The following is a 21,648-nucleotide window of genomic DNA, read 5'->3' as shown; positions in this document are numbered from 1 at the left end:
ATACTGTTGAACTTTATAACATTCATTTGAGTATTCGAATAGGAAAAATACACATAAATTTACAATCACCCTTGAAAAGTTCCAAAACCGATTAGAATTACTGTCATTATGATTAAACTTTCCCAGACCAATGTATTTGGCATTTGTTCCTGTTATGGTTAATCTTTATTAAATTCATTTTCAAAAATGATAGGATAACTGATATAAATATGATAATGATTTTACTCATGCATGTTGCAAATAGCCGCATTAAAGTCAGAACAAACAGGGAGGTTTACCCAAAATATGAAGTCTCTAAGGGAGGGTTATTAAAAATGGATAATAAAGTATAAAGTGCTTTGCATTTTGTTTTTTCAGGGAGGGTCATGTAAAAATGTAAAAGAACATACCTGTACATGACCGGTCCCTTAACGGTAATATACATAGTTTTTTTGTTGATGGTTCAGGTTGTGCTTTACAGTGTCTGTTTTGGCCTACCAATTAATGGTAGATATTAAATATTAAATATTCATAATCATGATAATAAGTAAGGTCATTATTTCCAATGTGGCTCCCACTGCACCTAAAGCAAGGAACGATTCAAATTAAGCCTCATTCTTAGAATAATCTTCTCCTCACGATTAATATGGTCTAAAGCATGTGAAACCTTGCCTTGCAAGCACGGAAAGCAATAGGGCCAGTTTTTCATTTGTTTAGTAATAACAGATTTATAGATTTCTCGACTGCTTGTAAAATATTTGACAGTAAAATCGCTCCAATATTGATGTATGGTTCGGAAATATGGGGTATTAAATATTATGATACAATTAAAAAGATACAAACATGCTATTTTAAACGTTTTCTTGGTGTTGGTAAATTTGCATCAAACAAAGCTATTCTGGGTGAAACTGGACGTCATTGCATGTTTATAAATACGCAAATAAGGGTAATTAAGTAATGGATTAAGCTTTTGCGAATGAATGCAAGTCGATACCCCTTCCAAAGTTATGTTATGCTTAAAATATTAGATGAGAATGGAAAAGTCAATTGGGCATCGTATGTGAGGCAAATGCCATTTAATAGCGGCTTCGCGTATGTGTGGTTATTCCAAGATGTTGGAGATAAGAACATGTTTTTATCTGCATTTAGAAGACGCTTAAGAGATATTTATTTTCAATCATGGTACCACAGTTTATAGTCGTCTATGTTTTTAGTGCATTATGCTATTATATAAAATCTAATCTGCATCCCGAATTATACATAACAATAGTCAGAGACAAACGATTAGTTAGAGCATGTGTAAATTTCGAATATCTCTTCACAACTTTCGAGTCAACATTATTCGTAAAAGGTCATTGTTAAATATACCTCATTCAGAATCTATATGTAAAGAATGTGACCTTCATTTAGTAGAGAATGAAAACCATGTCTTTTTTGTATGTAAGAAACATATTCACTTGAGAAATACATGTTTTACATCATTACAGAAATATTATAAAGGTAATATTACGTTTGCAAATTTAGCTAAATCATTTGATATCAATGTACTACGCTTGATAGCTTTATATTTATGTAAAATGTTTAAAATGAGATCGACAGAGATGTAACACTCTGGACATGTGACCTAAAATGTTATTTATCTTACAACTGTACTATGGGTCATGTGGCCTGAACTACGAAATAAACTTGATTGATTGATTCAGCTGCTATACTGAAAAGCATTTGCTCCTCTAATCAGTAATTCAATCAGTTGTATAAGGACCTGATATTTTGTGAAAATATCTGTTGTATGAAATCCTAATTATGTTACTTTCTTTTGTATTTGGGCTGGTAGGGTAGCCTAGTGGGTAAAGCGTTCTCTAAAGCCCCGGGTTCAATTACCACACAATGAAGCCCATTTCTGGCGTCCCCGCAGTGATATTGCTGGAATATTGCTAAAAGCCGCGTGAAACTATACTAACTCGCTCGCTCATTATATAGTATTTTGAGATGACGTGTGTGATTGAAAGTGTTGATAATTATGAATAACTGTTTTTATGTATAAGAACCTATGTTACTTATTTTTGCATTGCCTTGTTTATCCTTTCTTATATATTGATGTAATGCAAACTTTCGAGAAAAAAATCAGGTGAGCCTTGTGGCACTGAAGGTATTGGTAGGATACAAGTTTGTATTTTCTGTATACTTTACGGTTTGCAATGGCTTATTCATTTGGTTAAATATCAGTTGCTTGATAAATTACTGTTCGAGAACACAACCTTTTACCCTTTGTCAATATATGTGTGTTCTTAATCTTTTAATTAACAAATTTCTAAAGATGTTCTTAATTGTTTCAGGTACCTGGATTTCACAGTGACAACATTTACATTTAAGATGATCCTGCTCAGACATATCAAACAAAGGACTCACCGGATGATAAATAATGCTCCCCAGAACAACCAACAGATTCACCTCAGAAAGTGTTGATTCCGAATGAATAATGCCACATCAGTCTGATTCTGTGGGTGGTCTGATAACGACACTAATCAAGTCTGAAGGAATTAATACCTCTGCAGTGTGACTATGTTTATGTGGTGAACGCCGACGCTGACTATTCAAACCTGAATGACTTTTGTTGTTTACTCTAGATATTTTTCTTCCTGGAAATTCTTCTGAGATTTGAGTAATTTGTTTATTTATAAAAAGGCATTGAAGCGTCTGTTTCTGTTTTTGCAAGTTCTTACAAACACCTCTGGTTACTGTACCAATGAAATGTCATACAATCAATAAATATGATTTTTATCTAAACAAAATCTCTGTTTTGCTTCATTAGCATAAAGAAATATAATATTGATCAGCCATAACATAGGTGCTGAATATGTATCAAATATAATAATGCCCTGAACGTTTTCCTACAATTATTACAGCTCACTGAACAAAGTTTTTAGTTCCATGTCAGTAGAAAAATGACATTGATAGTTTTATGCACTTTATTCAGGTTGGTTGGTTGGTTTGTTGTTTAACGCCGCACTCAGCAATATTCCAGCTATATGACAGCGGTCTGTAAATAATCGAGTCTGGACCAGACAATCCAGTGATTAATATCATGAGCATCGATCCACGCAATCGATGACATGCATCAACCAAGTCAGCGAGCCTGACCACCAGATCCCGTTAGTCGCCTTTTACGACAAGCATAGTCGCCTTTTACGGCAAGCATGGGTTGCTGAAGACCTATTCTACCCCGGAATCTTCACGGGTCACTTTATTCAGGTCTTTTCTGTGGATGCCATCAGTCTTATGCGCCTATTTGGGGCAATTTAATTCTGTTTCGACCTTCAATAAAACTGGGCTGTCCAGATAAAACAAGTACTGATGTAGTTCCCAGATAATCTTTCAATCTCACCAGGAACAAAGGCCCAAGAGACATAGCCAATTACTTTCAATTTTTTGTCAGAGTGAGTATGGTGTTATGCCACCTTTAGCAATATTCCAACAAAATCATGGTGGGTGACACCAAGCAATGAGCTTCACACATTATACCCATGTGGCGAATTGAACTCTGGCCTTTGGCGTGACGAGTCAACTACTAGGCTATAACAAACTGGGAATATGAAGATAAAACTTAAGGAAACCATCATACTGGGACTGATAGTTGTTCATTTTATATGCTTAACATATAAATTGAATATATATGCAATTGAAAAATATTTTCCCCAGCGATCTCAACTTTAAGAGTATATTTACACTAAAATAACACAGAATATTACTACAGCTATCTGATATGCCCAGGCTAACATTGTTTACTGGAAACGAGACAAGAAGAAAATATGCATCAGGATACCTTCAACAATTTTCAGTTTTCTTGGTAGGTTTCAAATATTGTTTATGTGTTTCACAGTTAATTGAACAAAATGCACCCCTCAAATTTTGACATTTTTTATATTTATTTATTTATTTTTTGGGGGGAGGGGGGGATCCTACCATATCTGGTGCCGGATACCTGGGCTCCAGTAGGCATGCTTTCCGCTGACGTGTCCGGTGCCGGGTACCACGGATCTAGTAACCGGCAAGGTATCCGCCACCGGATACCCGGATGCATTTTTGGTAAGTGTCCGGAGGTGTCCGGAAAGGATCCAGAAAACGGAAACTGCATTTCTTTTGCTGTGATACCGGTATATGGTCACAGGTTTCACCAATATCATTACACGAACTTTTAGCATACAAATGTGTTTTTTTGGCAGACGGGTGAGCAAGTAAATCTAAAGACGGTAGCGAAAACGACGTACATACAGCGATGTTAATTGGAACGGTTCTTCAGAATGGAGGCTAGTGTTCTGATGATACATGCTCATAATCTGAATAGTGCCAAACATTAATCTGTCTGATGCGTCAGATAAAATCCTGAATTCTATCAGGAGGCTGTTTGTCAGATTTGTTGTATGAATGCTCTGTTTTAATAAATAGTGAGGAACACACATTAACAACTAAGTCCCTTATGACACCAGACGTTTTGACACTTGTCTTTCGGGTGCATGAACGTATCCGTGTTTCCACCATTTGACCATCTACCATCAGATGCGTGGGTTCTGTTGAGTGCACAGGGTGAATGTACATCTGGCAGATGAAATCAATGCTCTGAACTGTGGAATAACCATTGATAGCACCACTTTATGAATCCTTTTGTTTGCAGACGATATAGTGCTGTTAGCCCGCCCGAATGAACAATCTCTGCAAAAGATGTTTGATGATGTAACTGCCTGGTTTGTTAAATGGAGACTCGAACTTAACAATGAAAAATCAAAAGTTATTTACATCCGAAATAAAAACTCATCATAGACTGAATTGAATTCCTCGCTATTCCGCCCTTCAATACCTCGGTTATAGCGCCCGGTGACAATTGGCTCCCAAAATTTACTTACATTTTTAATAAACCCTAGGTTTACACTGACATAATGTTTTCCCCCCATATCAAAAAAACATAATCCGCTGATCACCGCGAGCACGTAAGACCGGATATACCAGTCAACAAATCCAAACTGAAATACGCAATCCCATTATTATGCTATCTGGTTATAAAATGATGTTCATTGTATATCTGGCGTTATGTTTGTAATTTATTTTATTAATTTTATATAAAATTCCATTCCATACTGTTTACATTAATTTTGGCGAAATCGTCGTGTGTGTGTGTGTGTGTGTGTGTGTGTGTGTGTGTGTGTGTGTGTGTGTGTGTGTGTGTGTGTGTGTGTGTGTTTGGTTTGTGCGTGCGTGTGTGTGTGTGTGTGTGTGTGTGTGTGTTTGGTTTGTGCGTGTGTGCGTGTGCGTGTGCGTGTGTGTGTGTGTGTGTGTGTGTGTGTGTGTGTGTCAGGTTTGTCAGCACCATACCCGTGCTCATGGGTTTCACCGAAGTTTCGGGCCTTTGATATTAAGCTAATCGCACACGTATCTCCTACTGCCCTGGCAGCCACTGGGATCTTTCGAAAACGTCTGTGAGTATTTAAATGCAGGTTTATAATTATCGTTTCCTTCTTCCCTGCTGTGGCTGTCTACAGCTAAGAATATGTTCAGTCGTATATGATTTGACACGTTCAAGGGAACATTGTTACTTGATGAAAATGAGAATAGCTTTCATCTGTGACATATGATGTAAGTTTTTCCTGTGTTATGACAGAACGCCCACTTTAATGCATCACGATTTAAGGTGGACATGTATACTTATGTAGTTAACGAAAGAGGCCGCTTTAATGAACACAACATATTTAAAAACATGTGCAACGTGTACAAAGTGTGACCCTCTCAGCTGACGATAAGCCTCGCATTGATATTGCATTGTAGTGGCATTGTGATTGTTGTTGATCAGTAGTAGCAATCAAACAGAAAATATCGCATGTTCACGTTACAGTTTCCTTATTCAGAAATGCAAATTAGTGTGTCCAACTGTCTATTCCTGATTTGGGGGAAAAGAGACATTACTTATTATGTAATCATAAGAAATCTCTGCTAAAAACAGAATTCCTTTTTATGAGGAAAGCTAATGGGATAATTATTTCAGAATGCGAAGGTGTGAGTGATAGTTGTATTCCAATTATATCACATACCCATAGATATTCATCATACAGAAGTGAGTGAGTATGGTTTTACGCCGTTTTTAGCAATATTCCAGCAATATCGCGTCGGGGACACCACAAATGGGCTTCACACATTGTAACCATGTCGGGAATTAAACCCGGGTCTTCGACGTGACGAGATAACGCTCTAACCATTAGGCTCATAACATAAAAACATATACTAGTATATAGTATATATATAAGCTACACGCGCAACTTTTTCCATACAGATAAACACGTCGCCCGTCTGTATTATCATATTATGAAACCCCTTATTATTGTCCACGTCGCATATTTAACATGTGTTTCGGTATGCAGAATAGTATCTATGAATATGATATACGATGCTGGGAGAGAAGATGAAAATAAATTTGGCTTAAATCTTATCTGTCAGTTTAAGAGACATATCCCACTATTTTTGTAAGAGTTTAAACCCTAAAAGTGTAACACAAATCCAGTATCTAGACTACTTTGGAGAACAGTCGTACGGACCTTAACCGTAACATAGCATTTATTTCAGTGACCATATTTCTGACTGTGACATCAAACAACAAGCACTTATTTTTTCACTCGCTCTTGGTTCGTCTGCTACCTTCGACAATACAAGACATGGGTGAACATTATGGACCTGAAACCGAGGGTGCCTTGCAAGAGCGCCATGTCCGCTCCATATTCATTTTGATGAATTGAAACAAACGAAACTCAGCCATTTGGTATTCATCCATGTGTGCATAGTGAAACATACATATGGTTTTTACGTACAGTGCTTTGAAATTGTTAAGAATTTTATTATGTGAACCATCTCGACAACAAGACGTTGCCTAAAATGTTACTACACTAGAAAAGACACGGATATGAAATGATATGCTTTGAATACATTTCAAACCCGATCTATGTGAAATTCCACTTCAATCCAGTCAGCAATTACTGATATTATAAAGAATACGGTAACTGCAGATGCATTTGACTTCATAATTTGGAAACTACCAGAAAACAACATTTTGATAACTCTCGGGTAAGAGAGGCAAAGTTTGTGCTCCAAATGTCCTGTCAGGACATTTCGCCCATTAAATTTGCAGTCTCAAAATGATCATCAGCTTATCTTACTTCAATTCATATTTGTAGGTGTACTTACCATTGCATACAGTGCAGAGATAAAATACCGCGATACAGATCCTCAGCATCATTATCTGCAATATGAAGTAGATATATGTTTGAAAAGAATGGAGTGAGGTATCTTTCACACCAGAACTGAGTTGTATAAATGTCCTTGCAGTAAGAGGATGAAGCATGTTAAGACATATAACCGTTAACCGTAAAAAGATGACAACTTCATGTGTTTTGTTTCTTACATTAATAAGTTGAAACAAAGTGCGTCAATTGTTATATCAAGATTTCCATAGGTATGATCTAAAGGAAACACACTGGGTACATATAACAGTTTGGTCTTAATACAACCGTTTTACAGAATAATACACAAAACAACAAAATATATTCTTGAACTGTGTTCGACAAGACATGTGTCCAAAAGCTCTTCCACAATTAGTCAGGATGGTGATACTTAGGACACACTATTTCTGAGAACAGTTAACTTAATCAGTCTGCTATTCGGAGACAGACAATGTCTGAAGACCTTTGATATGCATATCAATTCATACAATCAATGGGATTTGTAATCACGTTCGCCTCGTTTTGGCTAAAACACGTTACTTTATGTTGAATAGTCACACGAAGGAAAATTCGTTATTAACGTGAACAATGTTATCTTCGTAAAATACAAAATTACCTACCGTGCGGGTGATATCTGTCAGACGCAGAGGAAAACACTGACACTTTCACTCCACCTGTACTCCCCACACGAATAGCCTGTAAATACTTCGGCAACGACACGGGCGTGTCCGGAAATATGTTGTGACACCAGGATGTGGAACACAAAACGAAACGTTTTACAGCCTGAGACGTCACTGGCATGTTTCGAATTTGGTAGGATACATGTGTTGGTTGCCTTTCCCAAATTATTGTCGTTATTCTTTTAGATATGTACGTACTCCTACCCCTCGTTTTAAATTTCTCCCACAAGCTTATATCTGATATTGTAAGTTAGTAGACGAAAAACTGACATGAAGTTTTCCGTTGACTTGGAGTTCTGTTATCTGCAGCTGCACATCAAGTGTTTTGTCAGAATATAACCACACCCGCCTAGTTGTTTACTTTAAATTTGTATTATTTAAGAATTGACTTCGATGTGTTATGCATTGTGCATTGCGGTATAGACGAAATGAAAGGGTAAATTCGCTTACCCCAAGTGCGCACATCGGCTTTAACTCCATACATATATAAATGCAAACAATATTGAAGTCAACCTTACGAAATGAGTTACACAAATGTCAATGTCGCATGTTCACAGTATCACTCAGTCATTCTGAAAACAATAAACTAGAACGAGGTCACGGTGAAGATCATGGCGTTTCAGGTCTACTGATTGTTGACGCCAGATGTGAAGTTAAATGTATAGATGTTAAAGCTGGAATTTGAGAGAAATTCTGATTACATCACCCTTGTTGATGCAACTGTGTTTAATTGACAATGAGACAAAAAAGATTCTGTTTGTTTTTTGCTTAACGCCGCACTCAGCAATATTCCAGCTATATGACGGCGGACTGTAAATAATCGAGGCTGGACCAGACAATCCAGACATCAAGAGTATCGATCTACGCAATTGGGATACGATGACATGCATGAACCAAGTCAGCGAGTCTGACCACCCGGTCCAGTTAGTCGTCTCTTATGACAAGCATGGGTTGCTGAAGACCGATTCTAACCCGGAACCAAGGATTGGTCAACTGATGGTAAGTGAGTTAGGGAGGTAGGCAGGGAGAGTGGGGAGCGAGTATGTAATTACGGCATAACGAGCGAATGTTTTTACAGCTACTAGACCGCCCCGGACTGATGTGAGATTTCTGTGTTGTGGAGCAATGGCGATTGTAACCATTCACATTTTTGTATATACGGTGGAATCTGTCCAAATCAGACTTTTTTCCACAACTCTCTAATTCGGACTTTTTACTTAGGACTAAAACTACGGTCCCAACAACCAATCTACTATTGAAGACAGGACGGGACCGGATGGTCTGTCACTTTGAAGTAAGCTCAGTCATTGTCAGCTAAAACAACAATGCTAATCCTGTATGTAATCCTTACGATAGTAGCGGCCAACACTTAAAAGGAGACTTATTTAAGGAGTTACCTCTCCCCACAGTAGCTCGCTATCTGTTTAAATAACAATCAATCTGATCCTATGTCACTGGACAATGGCACGCGACAAGGCAGCATCATAAGCCCAACACTGTCAACGATCCATTTCATCATATCAACTATCCTACCAAAACGATTATGTTTCTAGGTTTGTCAGCACCATACCCGTGCTCGTGGGTTTCACCGAAGTGCTAAACGTCTGAGACATGCATCACTTCGGGCTTTCCTCCCACATTAAGCTGACACACTGCGATATAAATTTAATACTGTTAAAAGCGGCGTTAAACCCAACTCACTCACTCATTCATACCCAAACTTCTAAATTCGCTGATGACGGAGCAATGTGGGTAAAGCACACAGATATTCACAAATCCGAAAAATACTCAAGTCAGCCCTCGACGGTGTAGATCAGTGATGCAATCAATGGGGCTTCACCCTTTCAAGTGGAAAAACTGTGGGAGTTCCATTCAAACGCAGTGGGGAAGATGCTGTGATACCCCGTCTCTCCATACATGGCAAACCAATCAAATTCGAAAAATCCGCAATATTTCTAGGGGTGATCCTCACTTTTCACAAACATATAGAATATGTGGAAAACAGATGTCAAAAAGACCTGAACGTATTACGGGCAATTTCAGGCACATGTTAGGGCACATCGAGGGACACTCAGCTGAACCTCCACAATTCATTTATCAGATCAAAAATAGACTATGGTTGTGAGGCCTTTCACTGAGCATTAAATACTGTCTTGAGTCGCCTCTACATAAAACAATACAAAGTCCTGATGCTTGCCACAGGTGCAGCAACTGGTACATCACTGTAAGCACTACAAGTAGAAACAGGAGAGCTCTCGGTGAAACTGAGAAGAGAGCAAGCAATATAATCGTTCTGGGGGCGAACCTCAAACCCTTTGGAGAAAAAATATGGCAAGACAAAAACAGCCAAAATGAAGCCCAAGCTCGGAAAAATCCCTCACTTAAACCATCCGGGATATTAGTACGTGAACTCATCCGAAGTCACAATTATGATGATATTCAGCCACCAGAAAGGCACTACAAAGGGTTACACCCTCACTGGACTTTAAAAACTCTCAATATGGACACTGCTTTAATGTCTGAAGTCACTAAAAATAGAAAACTCAACCCTACTAACAATATCACGTTTAACAATGTTCTTCTAGATCGAAATTACCAGCATGCAACTGCCTTTCCCGAATTACTTACAATTAAATAACAGAATACCCAGTCTCGATTATCTCAGCTAAGTGCAATTACGCTATTGAAGCGTGGGTCCCAATCAAACTGATACAAGAATGTGAGTTCAAATTATTTTCATAAGATCTTATCATTATCATTATCTCAGCTAATAGCTAGACATCTAACATGATCTCTGTCTTCATATCAATAGTGGGCACTCTCCACCGACCCACTCACCCACCCCTCTAAACCGTTTAAACAGTTTTGGTACTTGGAATAGCTCTGCGATGCTTACAATACAACAACATCAACACCAAGCAAGAGCTTAAACGAGTCCGTTTAAATATGTACATTTCTACAATCCTTACACAATTCTTGCTTGCTGCTGTATTTATCAAAGCAAGTGATGAAATATTCAGATAATGAAGTATTTTATGTCTAAATTTGTTTCGCTTGGACACCACACAACGGTTGGCATTTCTTTTCTGACTCCAATAACTATAGTCCACACTTTTCATGAACGTGTTATGTTCAAAAGATGTTGATATTTTGGGATATTGAGCCCTTGCCATGTGTTTAACCTGTTGAGGTTGGTTGGTTGGTTTGTTGTTTAACGTCGCACCTGTTGAGGTAAAACACATAACCACTTTGTTCCTTTAAGGGACATCAATCCAAACGTTTAGAGCTAAGTTTGTTTAACAAAAAAATGTTTTACACCATAACACATTTTAACAGTCTATAAATGTGGTAACATCATATAGACACGACCCTTAATATTAAGCATTGCAGCAGATAACAGAATTTTTTTTATAAAAAGTTATACAACGTCAACACCAGAGAACAACCAGTCTCGATTATCCGCCAATACATATTCCGTTGGACTTAACAGCGAAATAGCGGTGAAAAATAGATGCATAGATCACGGAAAATCGGTGAAAAGGGTAAGCATGTCCTGTTCTACAGGTAACACTTGCCACTCAAACAATTTGTATTAAAAAGTAAGTGTTTTCATGTTGCCTTCCATGCGACGGTTGTCTCAAACAAACCAGAGAACCAAGTAATGGACCAGACAGAAAATCCAGTGACACGTTACCGAATTAACTGTTAATGTGGAAGCTAAAAACCGATATGTTAATTTTGAAATATTGTTTTTATGCCAAGTAAAAAATATTGTTCGGCTATATCTCGGTCATATTCATTTGTTGTTACTTTTCACTACTTTTGATAGTCTCGTCATTCCGAACTGTATGCGTTTTCTAGTTTAAAGGACTTTTTCTTAAGAAGAATCATGTATGTAATTGAAAATATAATCGAAATAGTGCACTCCTTGGGTATTGAGAACAATAGTGAATTCATAAATATTCTGATTAATATGTCAGGTTAGCGTACCTTTTTGTAGTCTTTGAATGACATTTAGATGTGATACACATAAGAAAGAAAATCTGTGGATGGGAACTTCTTTTTTATGATGAACACAAAGTTTCGGAGTATATACTTACTCCTTCATCGGGTGAATTAATGCTATGAAGCAGAGAACATATATATGTACCCGTACAGAACAACAAAAGTAATAACATAACAAAGGTGGAAACTTAAAAAGGGAAGGGAACAGTTAATTGGCGCTGATAGGTGATGACAGGACTTAAATTATGACTGCTAACAAGCAATAGGCAATGGGCAAACGGGAGGGGTTAATCCCCCGTAGCCGGTCGGGTAATCAGAAGTAAGCTCGATTAACGGTGGCGCATTGTTGGTCATTTGCATGACCTATTAACTCTCTGTGGGGTGTCTGAAGGAGCCTCTTCCCATTTGCCTGTACAGGTTTAAAGAACTCCTGAAGTGGTCCAGTCGAACACGGCAACCTATATGTCCAGGACATCCACATCTGAAGCAAGTAGGAGGCTGTCGATGACTTGTTTCCTGTCCATGTCTTCGGTGGAGGTACGGGTACAGGCTGTGGTGGTAAAGGATGTTGGCATAAAGGCACATGTTTGCGACGGGTATGCATTCTGGGTAGGGTGTCCTGGCTGAGTGAAACCACCTGATGTCTGAGTGTCATAAGGACGAGTCCGTTACTCCCCTTCCAAGAGTTCCAAGATGCATGAGTGCTGGGAGAACGGTATTGCTGGAACACCTGTGCTGATTTTTGATGATGTTCCTTCAACTCTGCTAACTCTGTCTTAATCTCTTTCATCATGGCCTGCAACCTTGAAATATAAAGGAGACAATCCGGGATTCGAAACCCTAAAGATAACTAATAGTGATCACCAAGGAATAAGATAATATAAGTACTTGTCATAGACTACATTGTAGCTTATATATCTGGCCAGATAGATATATAAACACTCAATAACAAAACACAGCTACTAAAGGTAAATTACACAAGAGTTGTAGTAGTTGGCACAACATGGCTGGAGCAAAATATATTACACTAAACAAAAATATTCACACACAAGGCCTAATACAGAAAGCATAACAGAAAGGACAGTGTCCATGTTAACGTTCTACCTGATATCAAATTAGTAAACACAGCTTATCATTAGCTTTAAATGCTCCGTCAATATAACAATATATCTATAACAAATATCAAGATATGCAAATTACATAGATATGAGCAATACATAAATAATCAGAGTTTACCATATGAAAGATCAGAAGAATGTCTTTAGAATTCAGCTCACGTAGACAGACTGTCACAGTATGTGATACAGCATACGACACATGGTCATGACTGAATACGAAGCCATTAAACACGTAACACTCAGTTATGATCCATACTCATGAACTGATTTATACAACTTTATTCCTTGCTGGTTTGATCAGTCCTGTCAGTTCATGTGCTGAGAGAGTATGCAGTGTCATTAAAGCATGCAATTTCTCAATAAGTGTTAGCTTGGCCAATCAGCATATGAAGCTTCTGGCCATGGGGCAATCAGTAGGTAAAACACTGTCTTATAACTAACTGATGTGACTAAGAACTAATTATATATGATAAATATATGTTAAAAAATTAAATTAAATTATAACAAACATATACACATTTTACATCGGCCACATATATAATACTATTTCATCAATCTAAACGTATTCCCTGAAACACCTGTAATGTTCTTTATGGAAATGCAAATGCTAAAGCAAAGATTAATTTAGAAATACTAAAAACTGTTCATAATGTCATGTTCGGTTCCAAATTCAATTTAGCGCGGTTAAATCTACAGGTAACCTAGCTCTACATTGAAAACACAGTATGTTTATCTCCTAATTACATGAGCATTCATTTTTTGTACTGAATTCCGCACAAAGAGGAACTGGTGTTAAGTCAAACAAAAACATTATATAATTGTATATGAAGCTTCTTTCCTGTGTCATACCAGTCGAAATTGATCAGCACCTAATGATGGTGTCACATGACAAATCTGGAAGCTGTTGGGCCAATAGATTTTAAGATGTATGATACTATTATGTCAAGTTTGTATGAATAAAAGTATTCAGAGAGTTTACAAGCTAGTACGGCTAAACCACACGAAACGGCCACTCAGAACACAAAATGTTTTGCGACTAATTCTGATGTGTCATGCCAGTTTGCAAGGCTTTCTATCAAGCAACTGAGAAGATACGTCTGTTGAAATATAGTCTAATTATAAAAGTAGAATCGAACCTGTAGATTCCAATCTGGCGGCTAAACAAGTCACATTTTGACATGCATCAATGTACAAAACATTCAACATATGATGTTGCTACATAATGACGACTTGCAATCTTTTCTATGCATTTTACGACGTGGTATTTCGACTAATGCAATCACTGTTACATAACTTTAACATGGCGTTAAAGGAAATATGAGTGAGTGAGTGAGTCAACATTTAAACTCACATAGGCAAGAAAATATGATAACACGGCTTTTGGAAGCTTCCATCAGTTACGTTCGGAGTTACAATCCCTCGATGTGAGAACACCTTATGATGACGAGGACATTTGCTGGCAAAATAGAGGCTAAGATAGAAGTCATATACTACGTCCAATGCTAGGAGGTTACTTATTTTATGATCACTCCTGACAACAAAATGGTTTGATTTATGTGAGTGAGTGAGGTAAGATTTATAGTCATATCAGCAATATTTCAGCAATATCGTGACTACACATTAATAATAACATAAATTTAGATAATAAAACTTGTCAACCAGGGACAGTTAAAAAATAGATTATCACATATATATACAGAAAGAAAAAAAGTTTAGGACACCATTATTTCCGGACCATGACAAATGGCAAAAATCATGGCATGGGATGACTGACCACGGGAGCTGGGAGATACCAATGTCATCGGATAGAACAAACATTTGACAACAAATAAAGAAGACATTGGTGAGTTGTGATTGAAATTTACTGACAAAAACATCATGGTAACACACGTACTGTTTTTTACCTCAGACAATACCTAAAACTGTATGGGGCTGCAGGATTAGGTAAACGAGTTACGTTTGATGTTTGATGTGAAAATGTTCCTTAAAGTCTCTACTTGACATGACACGTGAAACAGATCAGTAGCGGATATAACCGCCACGTGCCCGAATGACGCATTCTACCCTGCGTCTCATGCCTCCAGTCAGACTTCGGATCTGTTGATGGGTCAACAACAACCACTCCTGATGCAATGCTGCTTCCAAATTAGCGTAAATCTTGTACAGGAGGATCTCGTGCCTGTATGCGCCGCCCCTGAATCTCCCAAACATGATTAAGGGGGTTCAAATCTGGGCTCATTGCTGGCCAGGGCAGAGTCGTTATTGCATTGGCCCTCATGTAATCCACGACTGCATGCGAACGATGAGGCATGGCATTGTCATCCATGTACTGAGGTCGAGTAGCAAGAAGGTGGTCAAAATGTCAAAATGAGGAACGACGACTAGCCTCAAAACGTCCCGGATGTACTGAGCCCCTGTTAAGTTTCCCCTTATGGTGACCAAATCCAACCTGCAATCATGAGAGATACACCCCCAAACCATTACCGAGCCACCGCCGTATGCAACAGTCGGTTTAATGTTCCCGGGGGTGAAGGCCGTGTTCCAGTGCCTCCAAACTCGCGTTCTTCCATCAGTGACGTGGAGCAGAAATCGACTTTCGTCTGGCCAATGGATCCGTATCTTTATGTTCTCAGATTCCAGTTCTATCGCGCAATACACCATGCTAAACGAGCAGCTTTGTGGTGATCTCTCAACAAGGGACGCTTTATGACTCGTCTAGCCCTCAGTCCTGCTGCTTTCAGTTGGTTTCTGACGGTTCTAGTGCTGAAACGACGATTGGGCACCCACAGCTGTTTCAGACGAGTACTTGTTACTCATTATCGTGAGGGGAACTTTATGATAAATATATTTACATAAACACATCTGTCACCTATGGACAGTCAAATTAATAGATTATCACAGTTTCGATCTTAAAACAGAACGTTTAAAAGAAGAAAGTATTGTTCAACAATCTCTGTTTTCTACCAAATCCCTTACGTTACAGAATATTGTCATCAAAATAAACTCAATCCCTTTAAAATGATTTACACAAAACAGATCCTTTATGGGTGAAACCTAGATACAGATCCTTTATTGGTGAAACATAGAAATAGTTGTCCTATGTGATGGAAAAATAAATACAGTCAATGCCGGACATGCTTGACCGTGATTCTTTCATCACAAGGGACACAGAATGGAGGATCCCCACCCTTCCATAAATATTCATGTATATAACGAGAATGGCCAAGTAGGTGTAACCATAGTTGATTTTATTGTATGTAATCTATTTTTACGTACTTGGCTGTCCCACTTCTGCAAATGATCTCTGAAGTAACATCTAACCACAGGTTAATAATCACAGTATGGAATTAGAAGTGGTATCACAGATGTGTACAACAATAATTTAGTTTAAGAGTGAATGCTTACTTAAGAATTGAACGTCAGTTTGGATGGGTTCATTGAAGTGTTAACTATTTAAAAGCGCTGTTTAAACTGTGTTCACACGAATTTTTTACTAGCGCTTTTAAATCGTTCACACTTCAATCAACCCATCCAAACTGACGTTCGATTCTTATAATTTCATACCTCGTAGTTTACTGGACTCGCTGAATAATATCGTAACAATGTGAACTTAAATTTGAAGTCCTCTGGTTTCGCCGAAGAACATTGCAACAATGTTATTCTGTCGGTATTTGCCGGCTCTCGGTCACATACGTTTCCCCACTCATACTCAGTTACGCAAAGAAAAATAGTTCTTTGAATATATACAACATAATCTAGAAATATGTCAACATAATTTCATTCTCTGAACAAATTTACAAACACTATTTGGGATAAATCAGATCTTAACAATAGGTTACAGGAAGGTGAACAAAAATATTAACATGACCTCGATGCACCGAGGCGAGGTCAGCCTCCAAGCGCGGATTTATATATTACGTCACGTAAGTTTGTAAAGAGGTGCATTTCGAGTCGAACGGGAGCATGAGGGTGAATTTATACTTACTGTTGTTGAAAATGACGTTTATGGAGCAGTTATGGGAAACACCCTGACGCGTGAACCCTCTCATGGCACTACCAAATTTGGAACATCACCGATTTATGAATGTGTTGCTTGTGTTTGGATAATCGCAAACCAATTCGGGCGATGCGGAATGGACTGTTGGGGACTGAACCGAGTGCTCTGAAACTTGCGTGTTTTGGGTTAATATTCAACGTCAGGGTGTGTTATATTTGGAGTTTGGGATTTTTCGCGTGTGCTGTAATACTTGGCTTAGCTGGTGTTTCTTTTCACCTGAGATGGACCTACTGTGTGGCCAGCTTCATTCTGTGCCCTGTCACTCCTCATGTGCCGCCGCTTCTCGACCTAGAATGCACGGAGAAGGTCGGCCAAATCATAAACCGGAGTAGTAGATTTCTGATTCCGTCTACGGATATTTTCTCGTCTCCGATGACCAAGCGGTAAAACAGGTAGGCAAGGTTGTTTTTGTTTTTTGTGTTTTTAAATTTATGTTTATGTTTCATGGTTTCTCAAAATCCTAGATTGTTTTGCCCGATACGATAGTGAATCAGGTTTTGGTTTGGGATTGATCAGGAGCAGTCGCGTTTGCGCTGTGTCAGCGGCCACATCTGAGCAGGGTACTACATTGTTTCCATTGTTGCTAGATTCCTGTCATTTTCGAAAACAAGGCATCAAAGTCAATATCGCTCAATAAATCAATTTCGTTCACCTCAGTAATTTTACAGAATTAAGTCAGATGAAATGTTACAAGACCAGGCAAAAATACTAAAATAATTATATTGCTGATAAATGCAGGGATTAAAAAGAAAATAGAAAAACAAGTTCATCGTAAACCCTGGACGAGAATTCGGGGAAAACCCGGAAAGTAGTTCCGGCAAAAGTTCATACGATCAATTTCACCAAAAAAAATTTCACATCGTGTGAACATTTTTTTTTGTCCGTTCACAGGTGTGTGAGGTCCAAATATCAGATCAGTGACTACCCATTCAGCCAATCAGCATGACAGAAACAGTGTAAACTTCAAAGTATGAAATTATATTGATATATTTTTAAGACATGAGATGCTAAAGACAATATACTGTTTATCCTTTGATTGTTTACCGATACAATTGAGAGCTGTTAAAATGTCATGTGATTTGTATTTGCGTTGAAGCTTCCAATATCTCTTATGTGAAACCTTTGACGTGTGTAACACCCTGATCTTTCAATATTTACAGCAAATGCCCGGGGCCCAAAACCGTACCTTATATCCGTCAGTTCGTTATAAGCGTGTTCATTTTAAACGTAGTTTACTATCTTTCTATTTTTGTCGTATCAAAGAGAAAATGTTCCCTATCTCTGACAATACCTCTGCTGGAATTCAGATTTTTTTTAAAAAGTGAAATCAAAACTTGGGTAGAAACACATTGTTTGAGGGCTTGTGAGGTTATAGTTGTCTTGCATGTTTACATTCAGTCAGCAGCAATCCAGATGAAATTTTTCGGATACCCTGCACATCTCCAGCAATGCCATAAAGTGCCTTTGAAACGGCAAATGGGTTCAATTTTAACGATGTGCCATCACAGAACTCCAAGTAGGGATGGTCCCAGCTGTGGTCCAGGTAACAATTTCTTGTTGAGATTTTTACCCTCATGCTCAGAAGAGCATTTAAACACCAACCTGTGTTTACCATTGTGTTCCACAACATGATGAGAAATGAACCATGACTCGGAAGTCCTCCTGTCTTCCTCGTCACTAATAATTTGTACTTTAATGTGCCCCCTTCTAACTGGCTCTTGAGGTATGATCAGTTCAGCCATTGGCAATATGGGGCAAAGAAAAGTCTCTGATATGTGCCCACTGTTTCTGGAATTCAGCCACTGGGTATGTTTATTCAGATAAAGACAAGGTGCTTGATGTGAAGGCATTTAGGACATTGTATCTTGTTTCTGGCATATCCTTTGCAGATACCTGAAGATTCACAGACTGTCCACCACACAGATATGACTCACGCCGAATTGTTGCAAGCAAAATAGTATCTGGTTTCTCCAAGAGATCTAGAGACTTCACAGCAGATTCAAGAATCGTGGTTCTTTGGGATCCGTCATCAAGGATCGCGTAGCCATTCCTGCTTCGGCCTTGTCCGTGCAAAGTAACTTCAACAACTTTCAACATGGTACTGAATGGCTGAATGGCTGATCAAGATATACTTGTGCAGACGGGAAAGATGTCTTTAAAAAGATCACCTTCTGTGCTGTCATATGCCTGCATGCATCATGTAGGACAGTGAGATGCAACTCAGTATATAGTTGACATGGTTTCTTTAGGTTATAGTCCTCTGGTTTATGTTTTCTTGCACATTGAAAACACCATTCTCTCAACCAAGATTCAACTTCCATATCAGAAAGCTTCTTAAACTCTGGGCATATATTCAGAAAATGATCAGCTGGTATATACTTTGGTTTGGCCTTGACCTGTTGTCTGCCATTTGAAGCAATTTAGTTTAGTGTAGTATGTTGATGCAGAACTTGTTTCCTTACTTTGTTGGATGGGGAGAATTGTACGGCAACACATTCACTTGTCAGACTTGCTGGAGTCCCTCCTAGGCACTGCCCGATGAGATAATCTCTTGACCCTTGATTTTAGCCGTAAACACTGGTCAAGGTGGGTTAAATTGTATGTTGCATACGATCCAGACTCATACAGTTCCTGTTTGATACAGTACTCTGTAAAGTCATCACACATCCCATGGGGAAGCTTAGTGATCAGATTTGACACATGTGAAGCACAATACAGTTCAGCTCCACTCTGCATGGATTTCATCATCCCAACTAGCGACTGTATACGTAAGGCAAAGTTCTCAAAGGCATCATAATCTCCAAATCTAATTGGTTGACTGTTAAGCAAGGCATTTATTTCATTCTGAATCAGTTGACCCGCACAACCATATGTGAGTTGCAACTGAACAACCTGAACAGCTCTTGTAAGTTTCAGTCGGGTTAGGATGAACATCAACTTATGTCTTAAATGTCATCCTCAGTCAGATAAAGTCTCATTCCTTACCACTCTTAAACTCTGATAGAGCAGGTTTAGGAATTACATCACAGATGAAATCAGCATTGCATTCATGGTCAAATCACTACTGGGTTTGGTTGGTTGGTTGTTTAACGCCAGCTACATGATGGCGGTCTGTAAATAATTGAGTCTGGACCAGACAATCCAGTGATTGACATCATGAGAATCGATCCACGCAATTGGGATCGATGACCTGCATCAAGCAAATCAGCGAGCCTGACCACCCGATCCCGTTCGTCGACTTTTACGACAAGCATGGGTTGCTGAAGACCTATTCTACCCCGGAATCTTCACGGGTCAAAATCAACACTTGGGACATCTGAAGCAAGTTTAGGCCGAGGAACAATAACAGGTGATGGACTGACATGGGAATCCTTATTCTATCTAGGTGCAAACACACCAGCTTTTGGATTGAGGGTGTGATTATGGTCAACATCTGAATGTTCACTTTCAGGCTTGATAAATCTATCACTTGTTGCTTCACCTTGGTCAGTAAATTGCCTGGGGTATGTTACCTCAGTGTTGAGTTCCCTGGGATAGGATGTCTCATTGACACCTGGCTCCTTTATCCTATCAGCACTGTCAATCATTGATGAACTTTAATTTTGCTTCTTTATACCTATTCTCAGTTTCTCTCAAGTTTCTTTCTTTATGGCCCTGTCACACTACAACGTTTTAGAGTAACTTGCACCTAGCGTGTAACAGTACGCTGTCATACGTCGAGCTGTCATCGAAACAAAAATGATTTTGACGTATCCATAGCGTATACATAACGAATTCACTGTATATGTACGTATGTCTAACGTATTAGTAGCATATCACTGACTTATACCCAAGGTATGACAGCATATAAAAGTGTTGCCAGCATGTGTCTGTCGTGTTCAACGTATGAATAGCGCGCTCAGCATGGGGGAAAGGTGACTAAAACAGGTCCCGCGGTAGTGTACACCCATTCATCAAATTACTTTATTCAAGCAGTAGTCTTCGCTCTGTCAACATCATCAAGATGCCTCCCAGGAATAAACCTGCCAGGGGCTGAGCAAGAGCCAACAACACCATACCTCCACCTGCTGTAGAAGCTCCCGTGGAGGAAGCTGTAGAAGCTCCTGTGAAGGAAGCTGTAGAAGCTCCTGTGGTGGAAGCTGTATAAGTTCCTGTTCAGGGAACTGTAGAAGTTCCTGCGGAGGGAGCCGTCCGCTCGCCCTAACGCCCTCATATCTTTGTCAAGACAAAGAAGAAGAGGGCCAAAAAGACTGACTATGCCAGAGGAAGAGACCATGTTGAAGTTCCTCCATGAGAATCCAGTCCTCTGGAATGTCAAGATGACCGATTAAAGGAGAGTCGACAAGAAAGCCAAGCTTTGGAAGGACTAGGCCACGCAGATTGGCAAGACCTCAGAACTTTCTCCAGGGATGGTTCAAATCCCTACGGGACACCCACATCCGCCTTGACAAGAAGAAGAGTGGGTATGGTATACCTGAGAAGACCGAGCGTGACTCCAGATTCGGGTTTCTAAAGACTGTGACCAGACACTGCCCTGAGCGTCAAGGCCA

General features: G+C 38.9%; 1 protein-coding gene across 1 annotated transcript in view; it reads right to left on the bottom strand.

Annotated features, from left to right (window-relative positions):
- Positions 1 to 7,255, bottom strand: part of LOC139455016 (uncharacterized) — a 155,394-nt gene extending 148,139 nt beyond the window's left edge. Inside the window, exon 1 of the mRNA XM_071236602.1 lies at positions 7,204 to 7,255. Coding sequence (XP_071092703.1) covers positions 7,204 to 7,255 — 52 coding nt within the window. The remainder of the gene's footprint in view (positions 1 to 7,203) is intronic.
- Positions 7,256 to 21,648: the final 14,393 nt, after the last annotated feature.

Source organism: Haliotis cracherodii, unplaced genomic scaffold (genome assembly GCF_022045235.1).
Source record: "Haliotis cracherodii isolate W230 unplaced genomic scaffold, xgHalCrac1.p SCAF_11, whole genome shotgun sequence".
NCBI classification, from domain to species: Eukaryota; Metazoa; Mollusca; class Gastropoda; order Lepetellida; family Haliotidae; genus Haliotis; species Haliotis cracherodii.
This window is presented reverse-complemented; position numbering and strand designations above follow the sequence as displayed.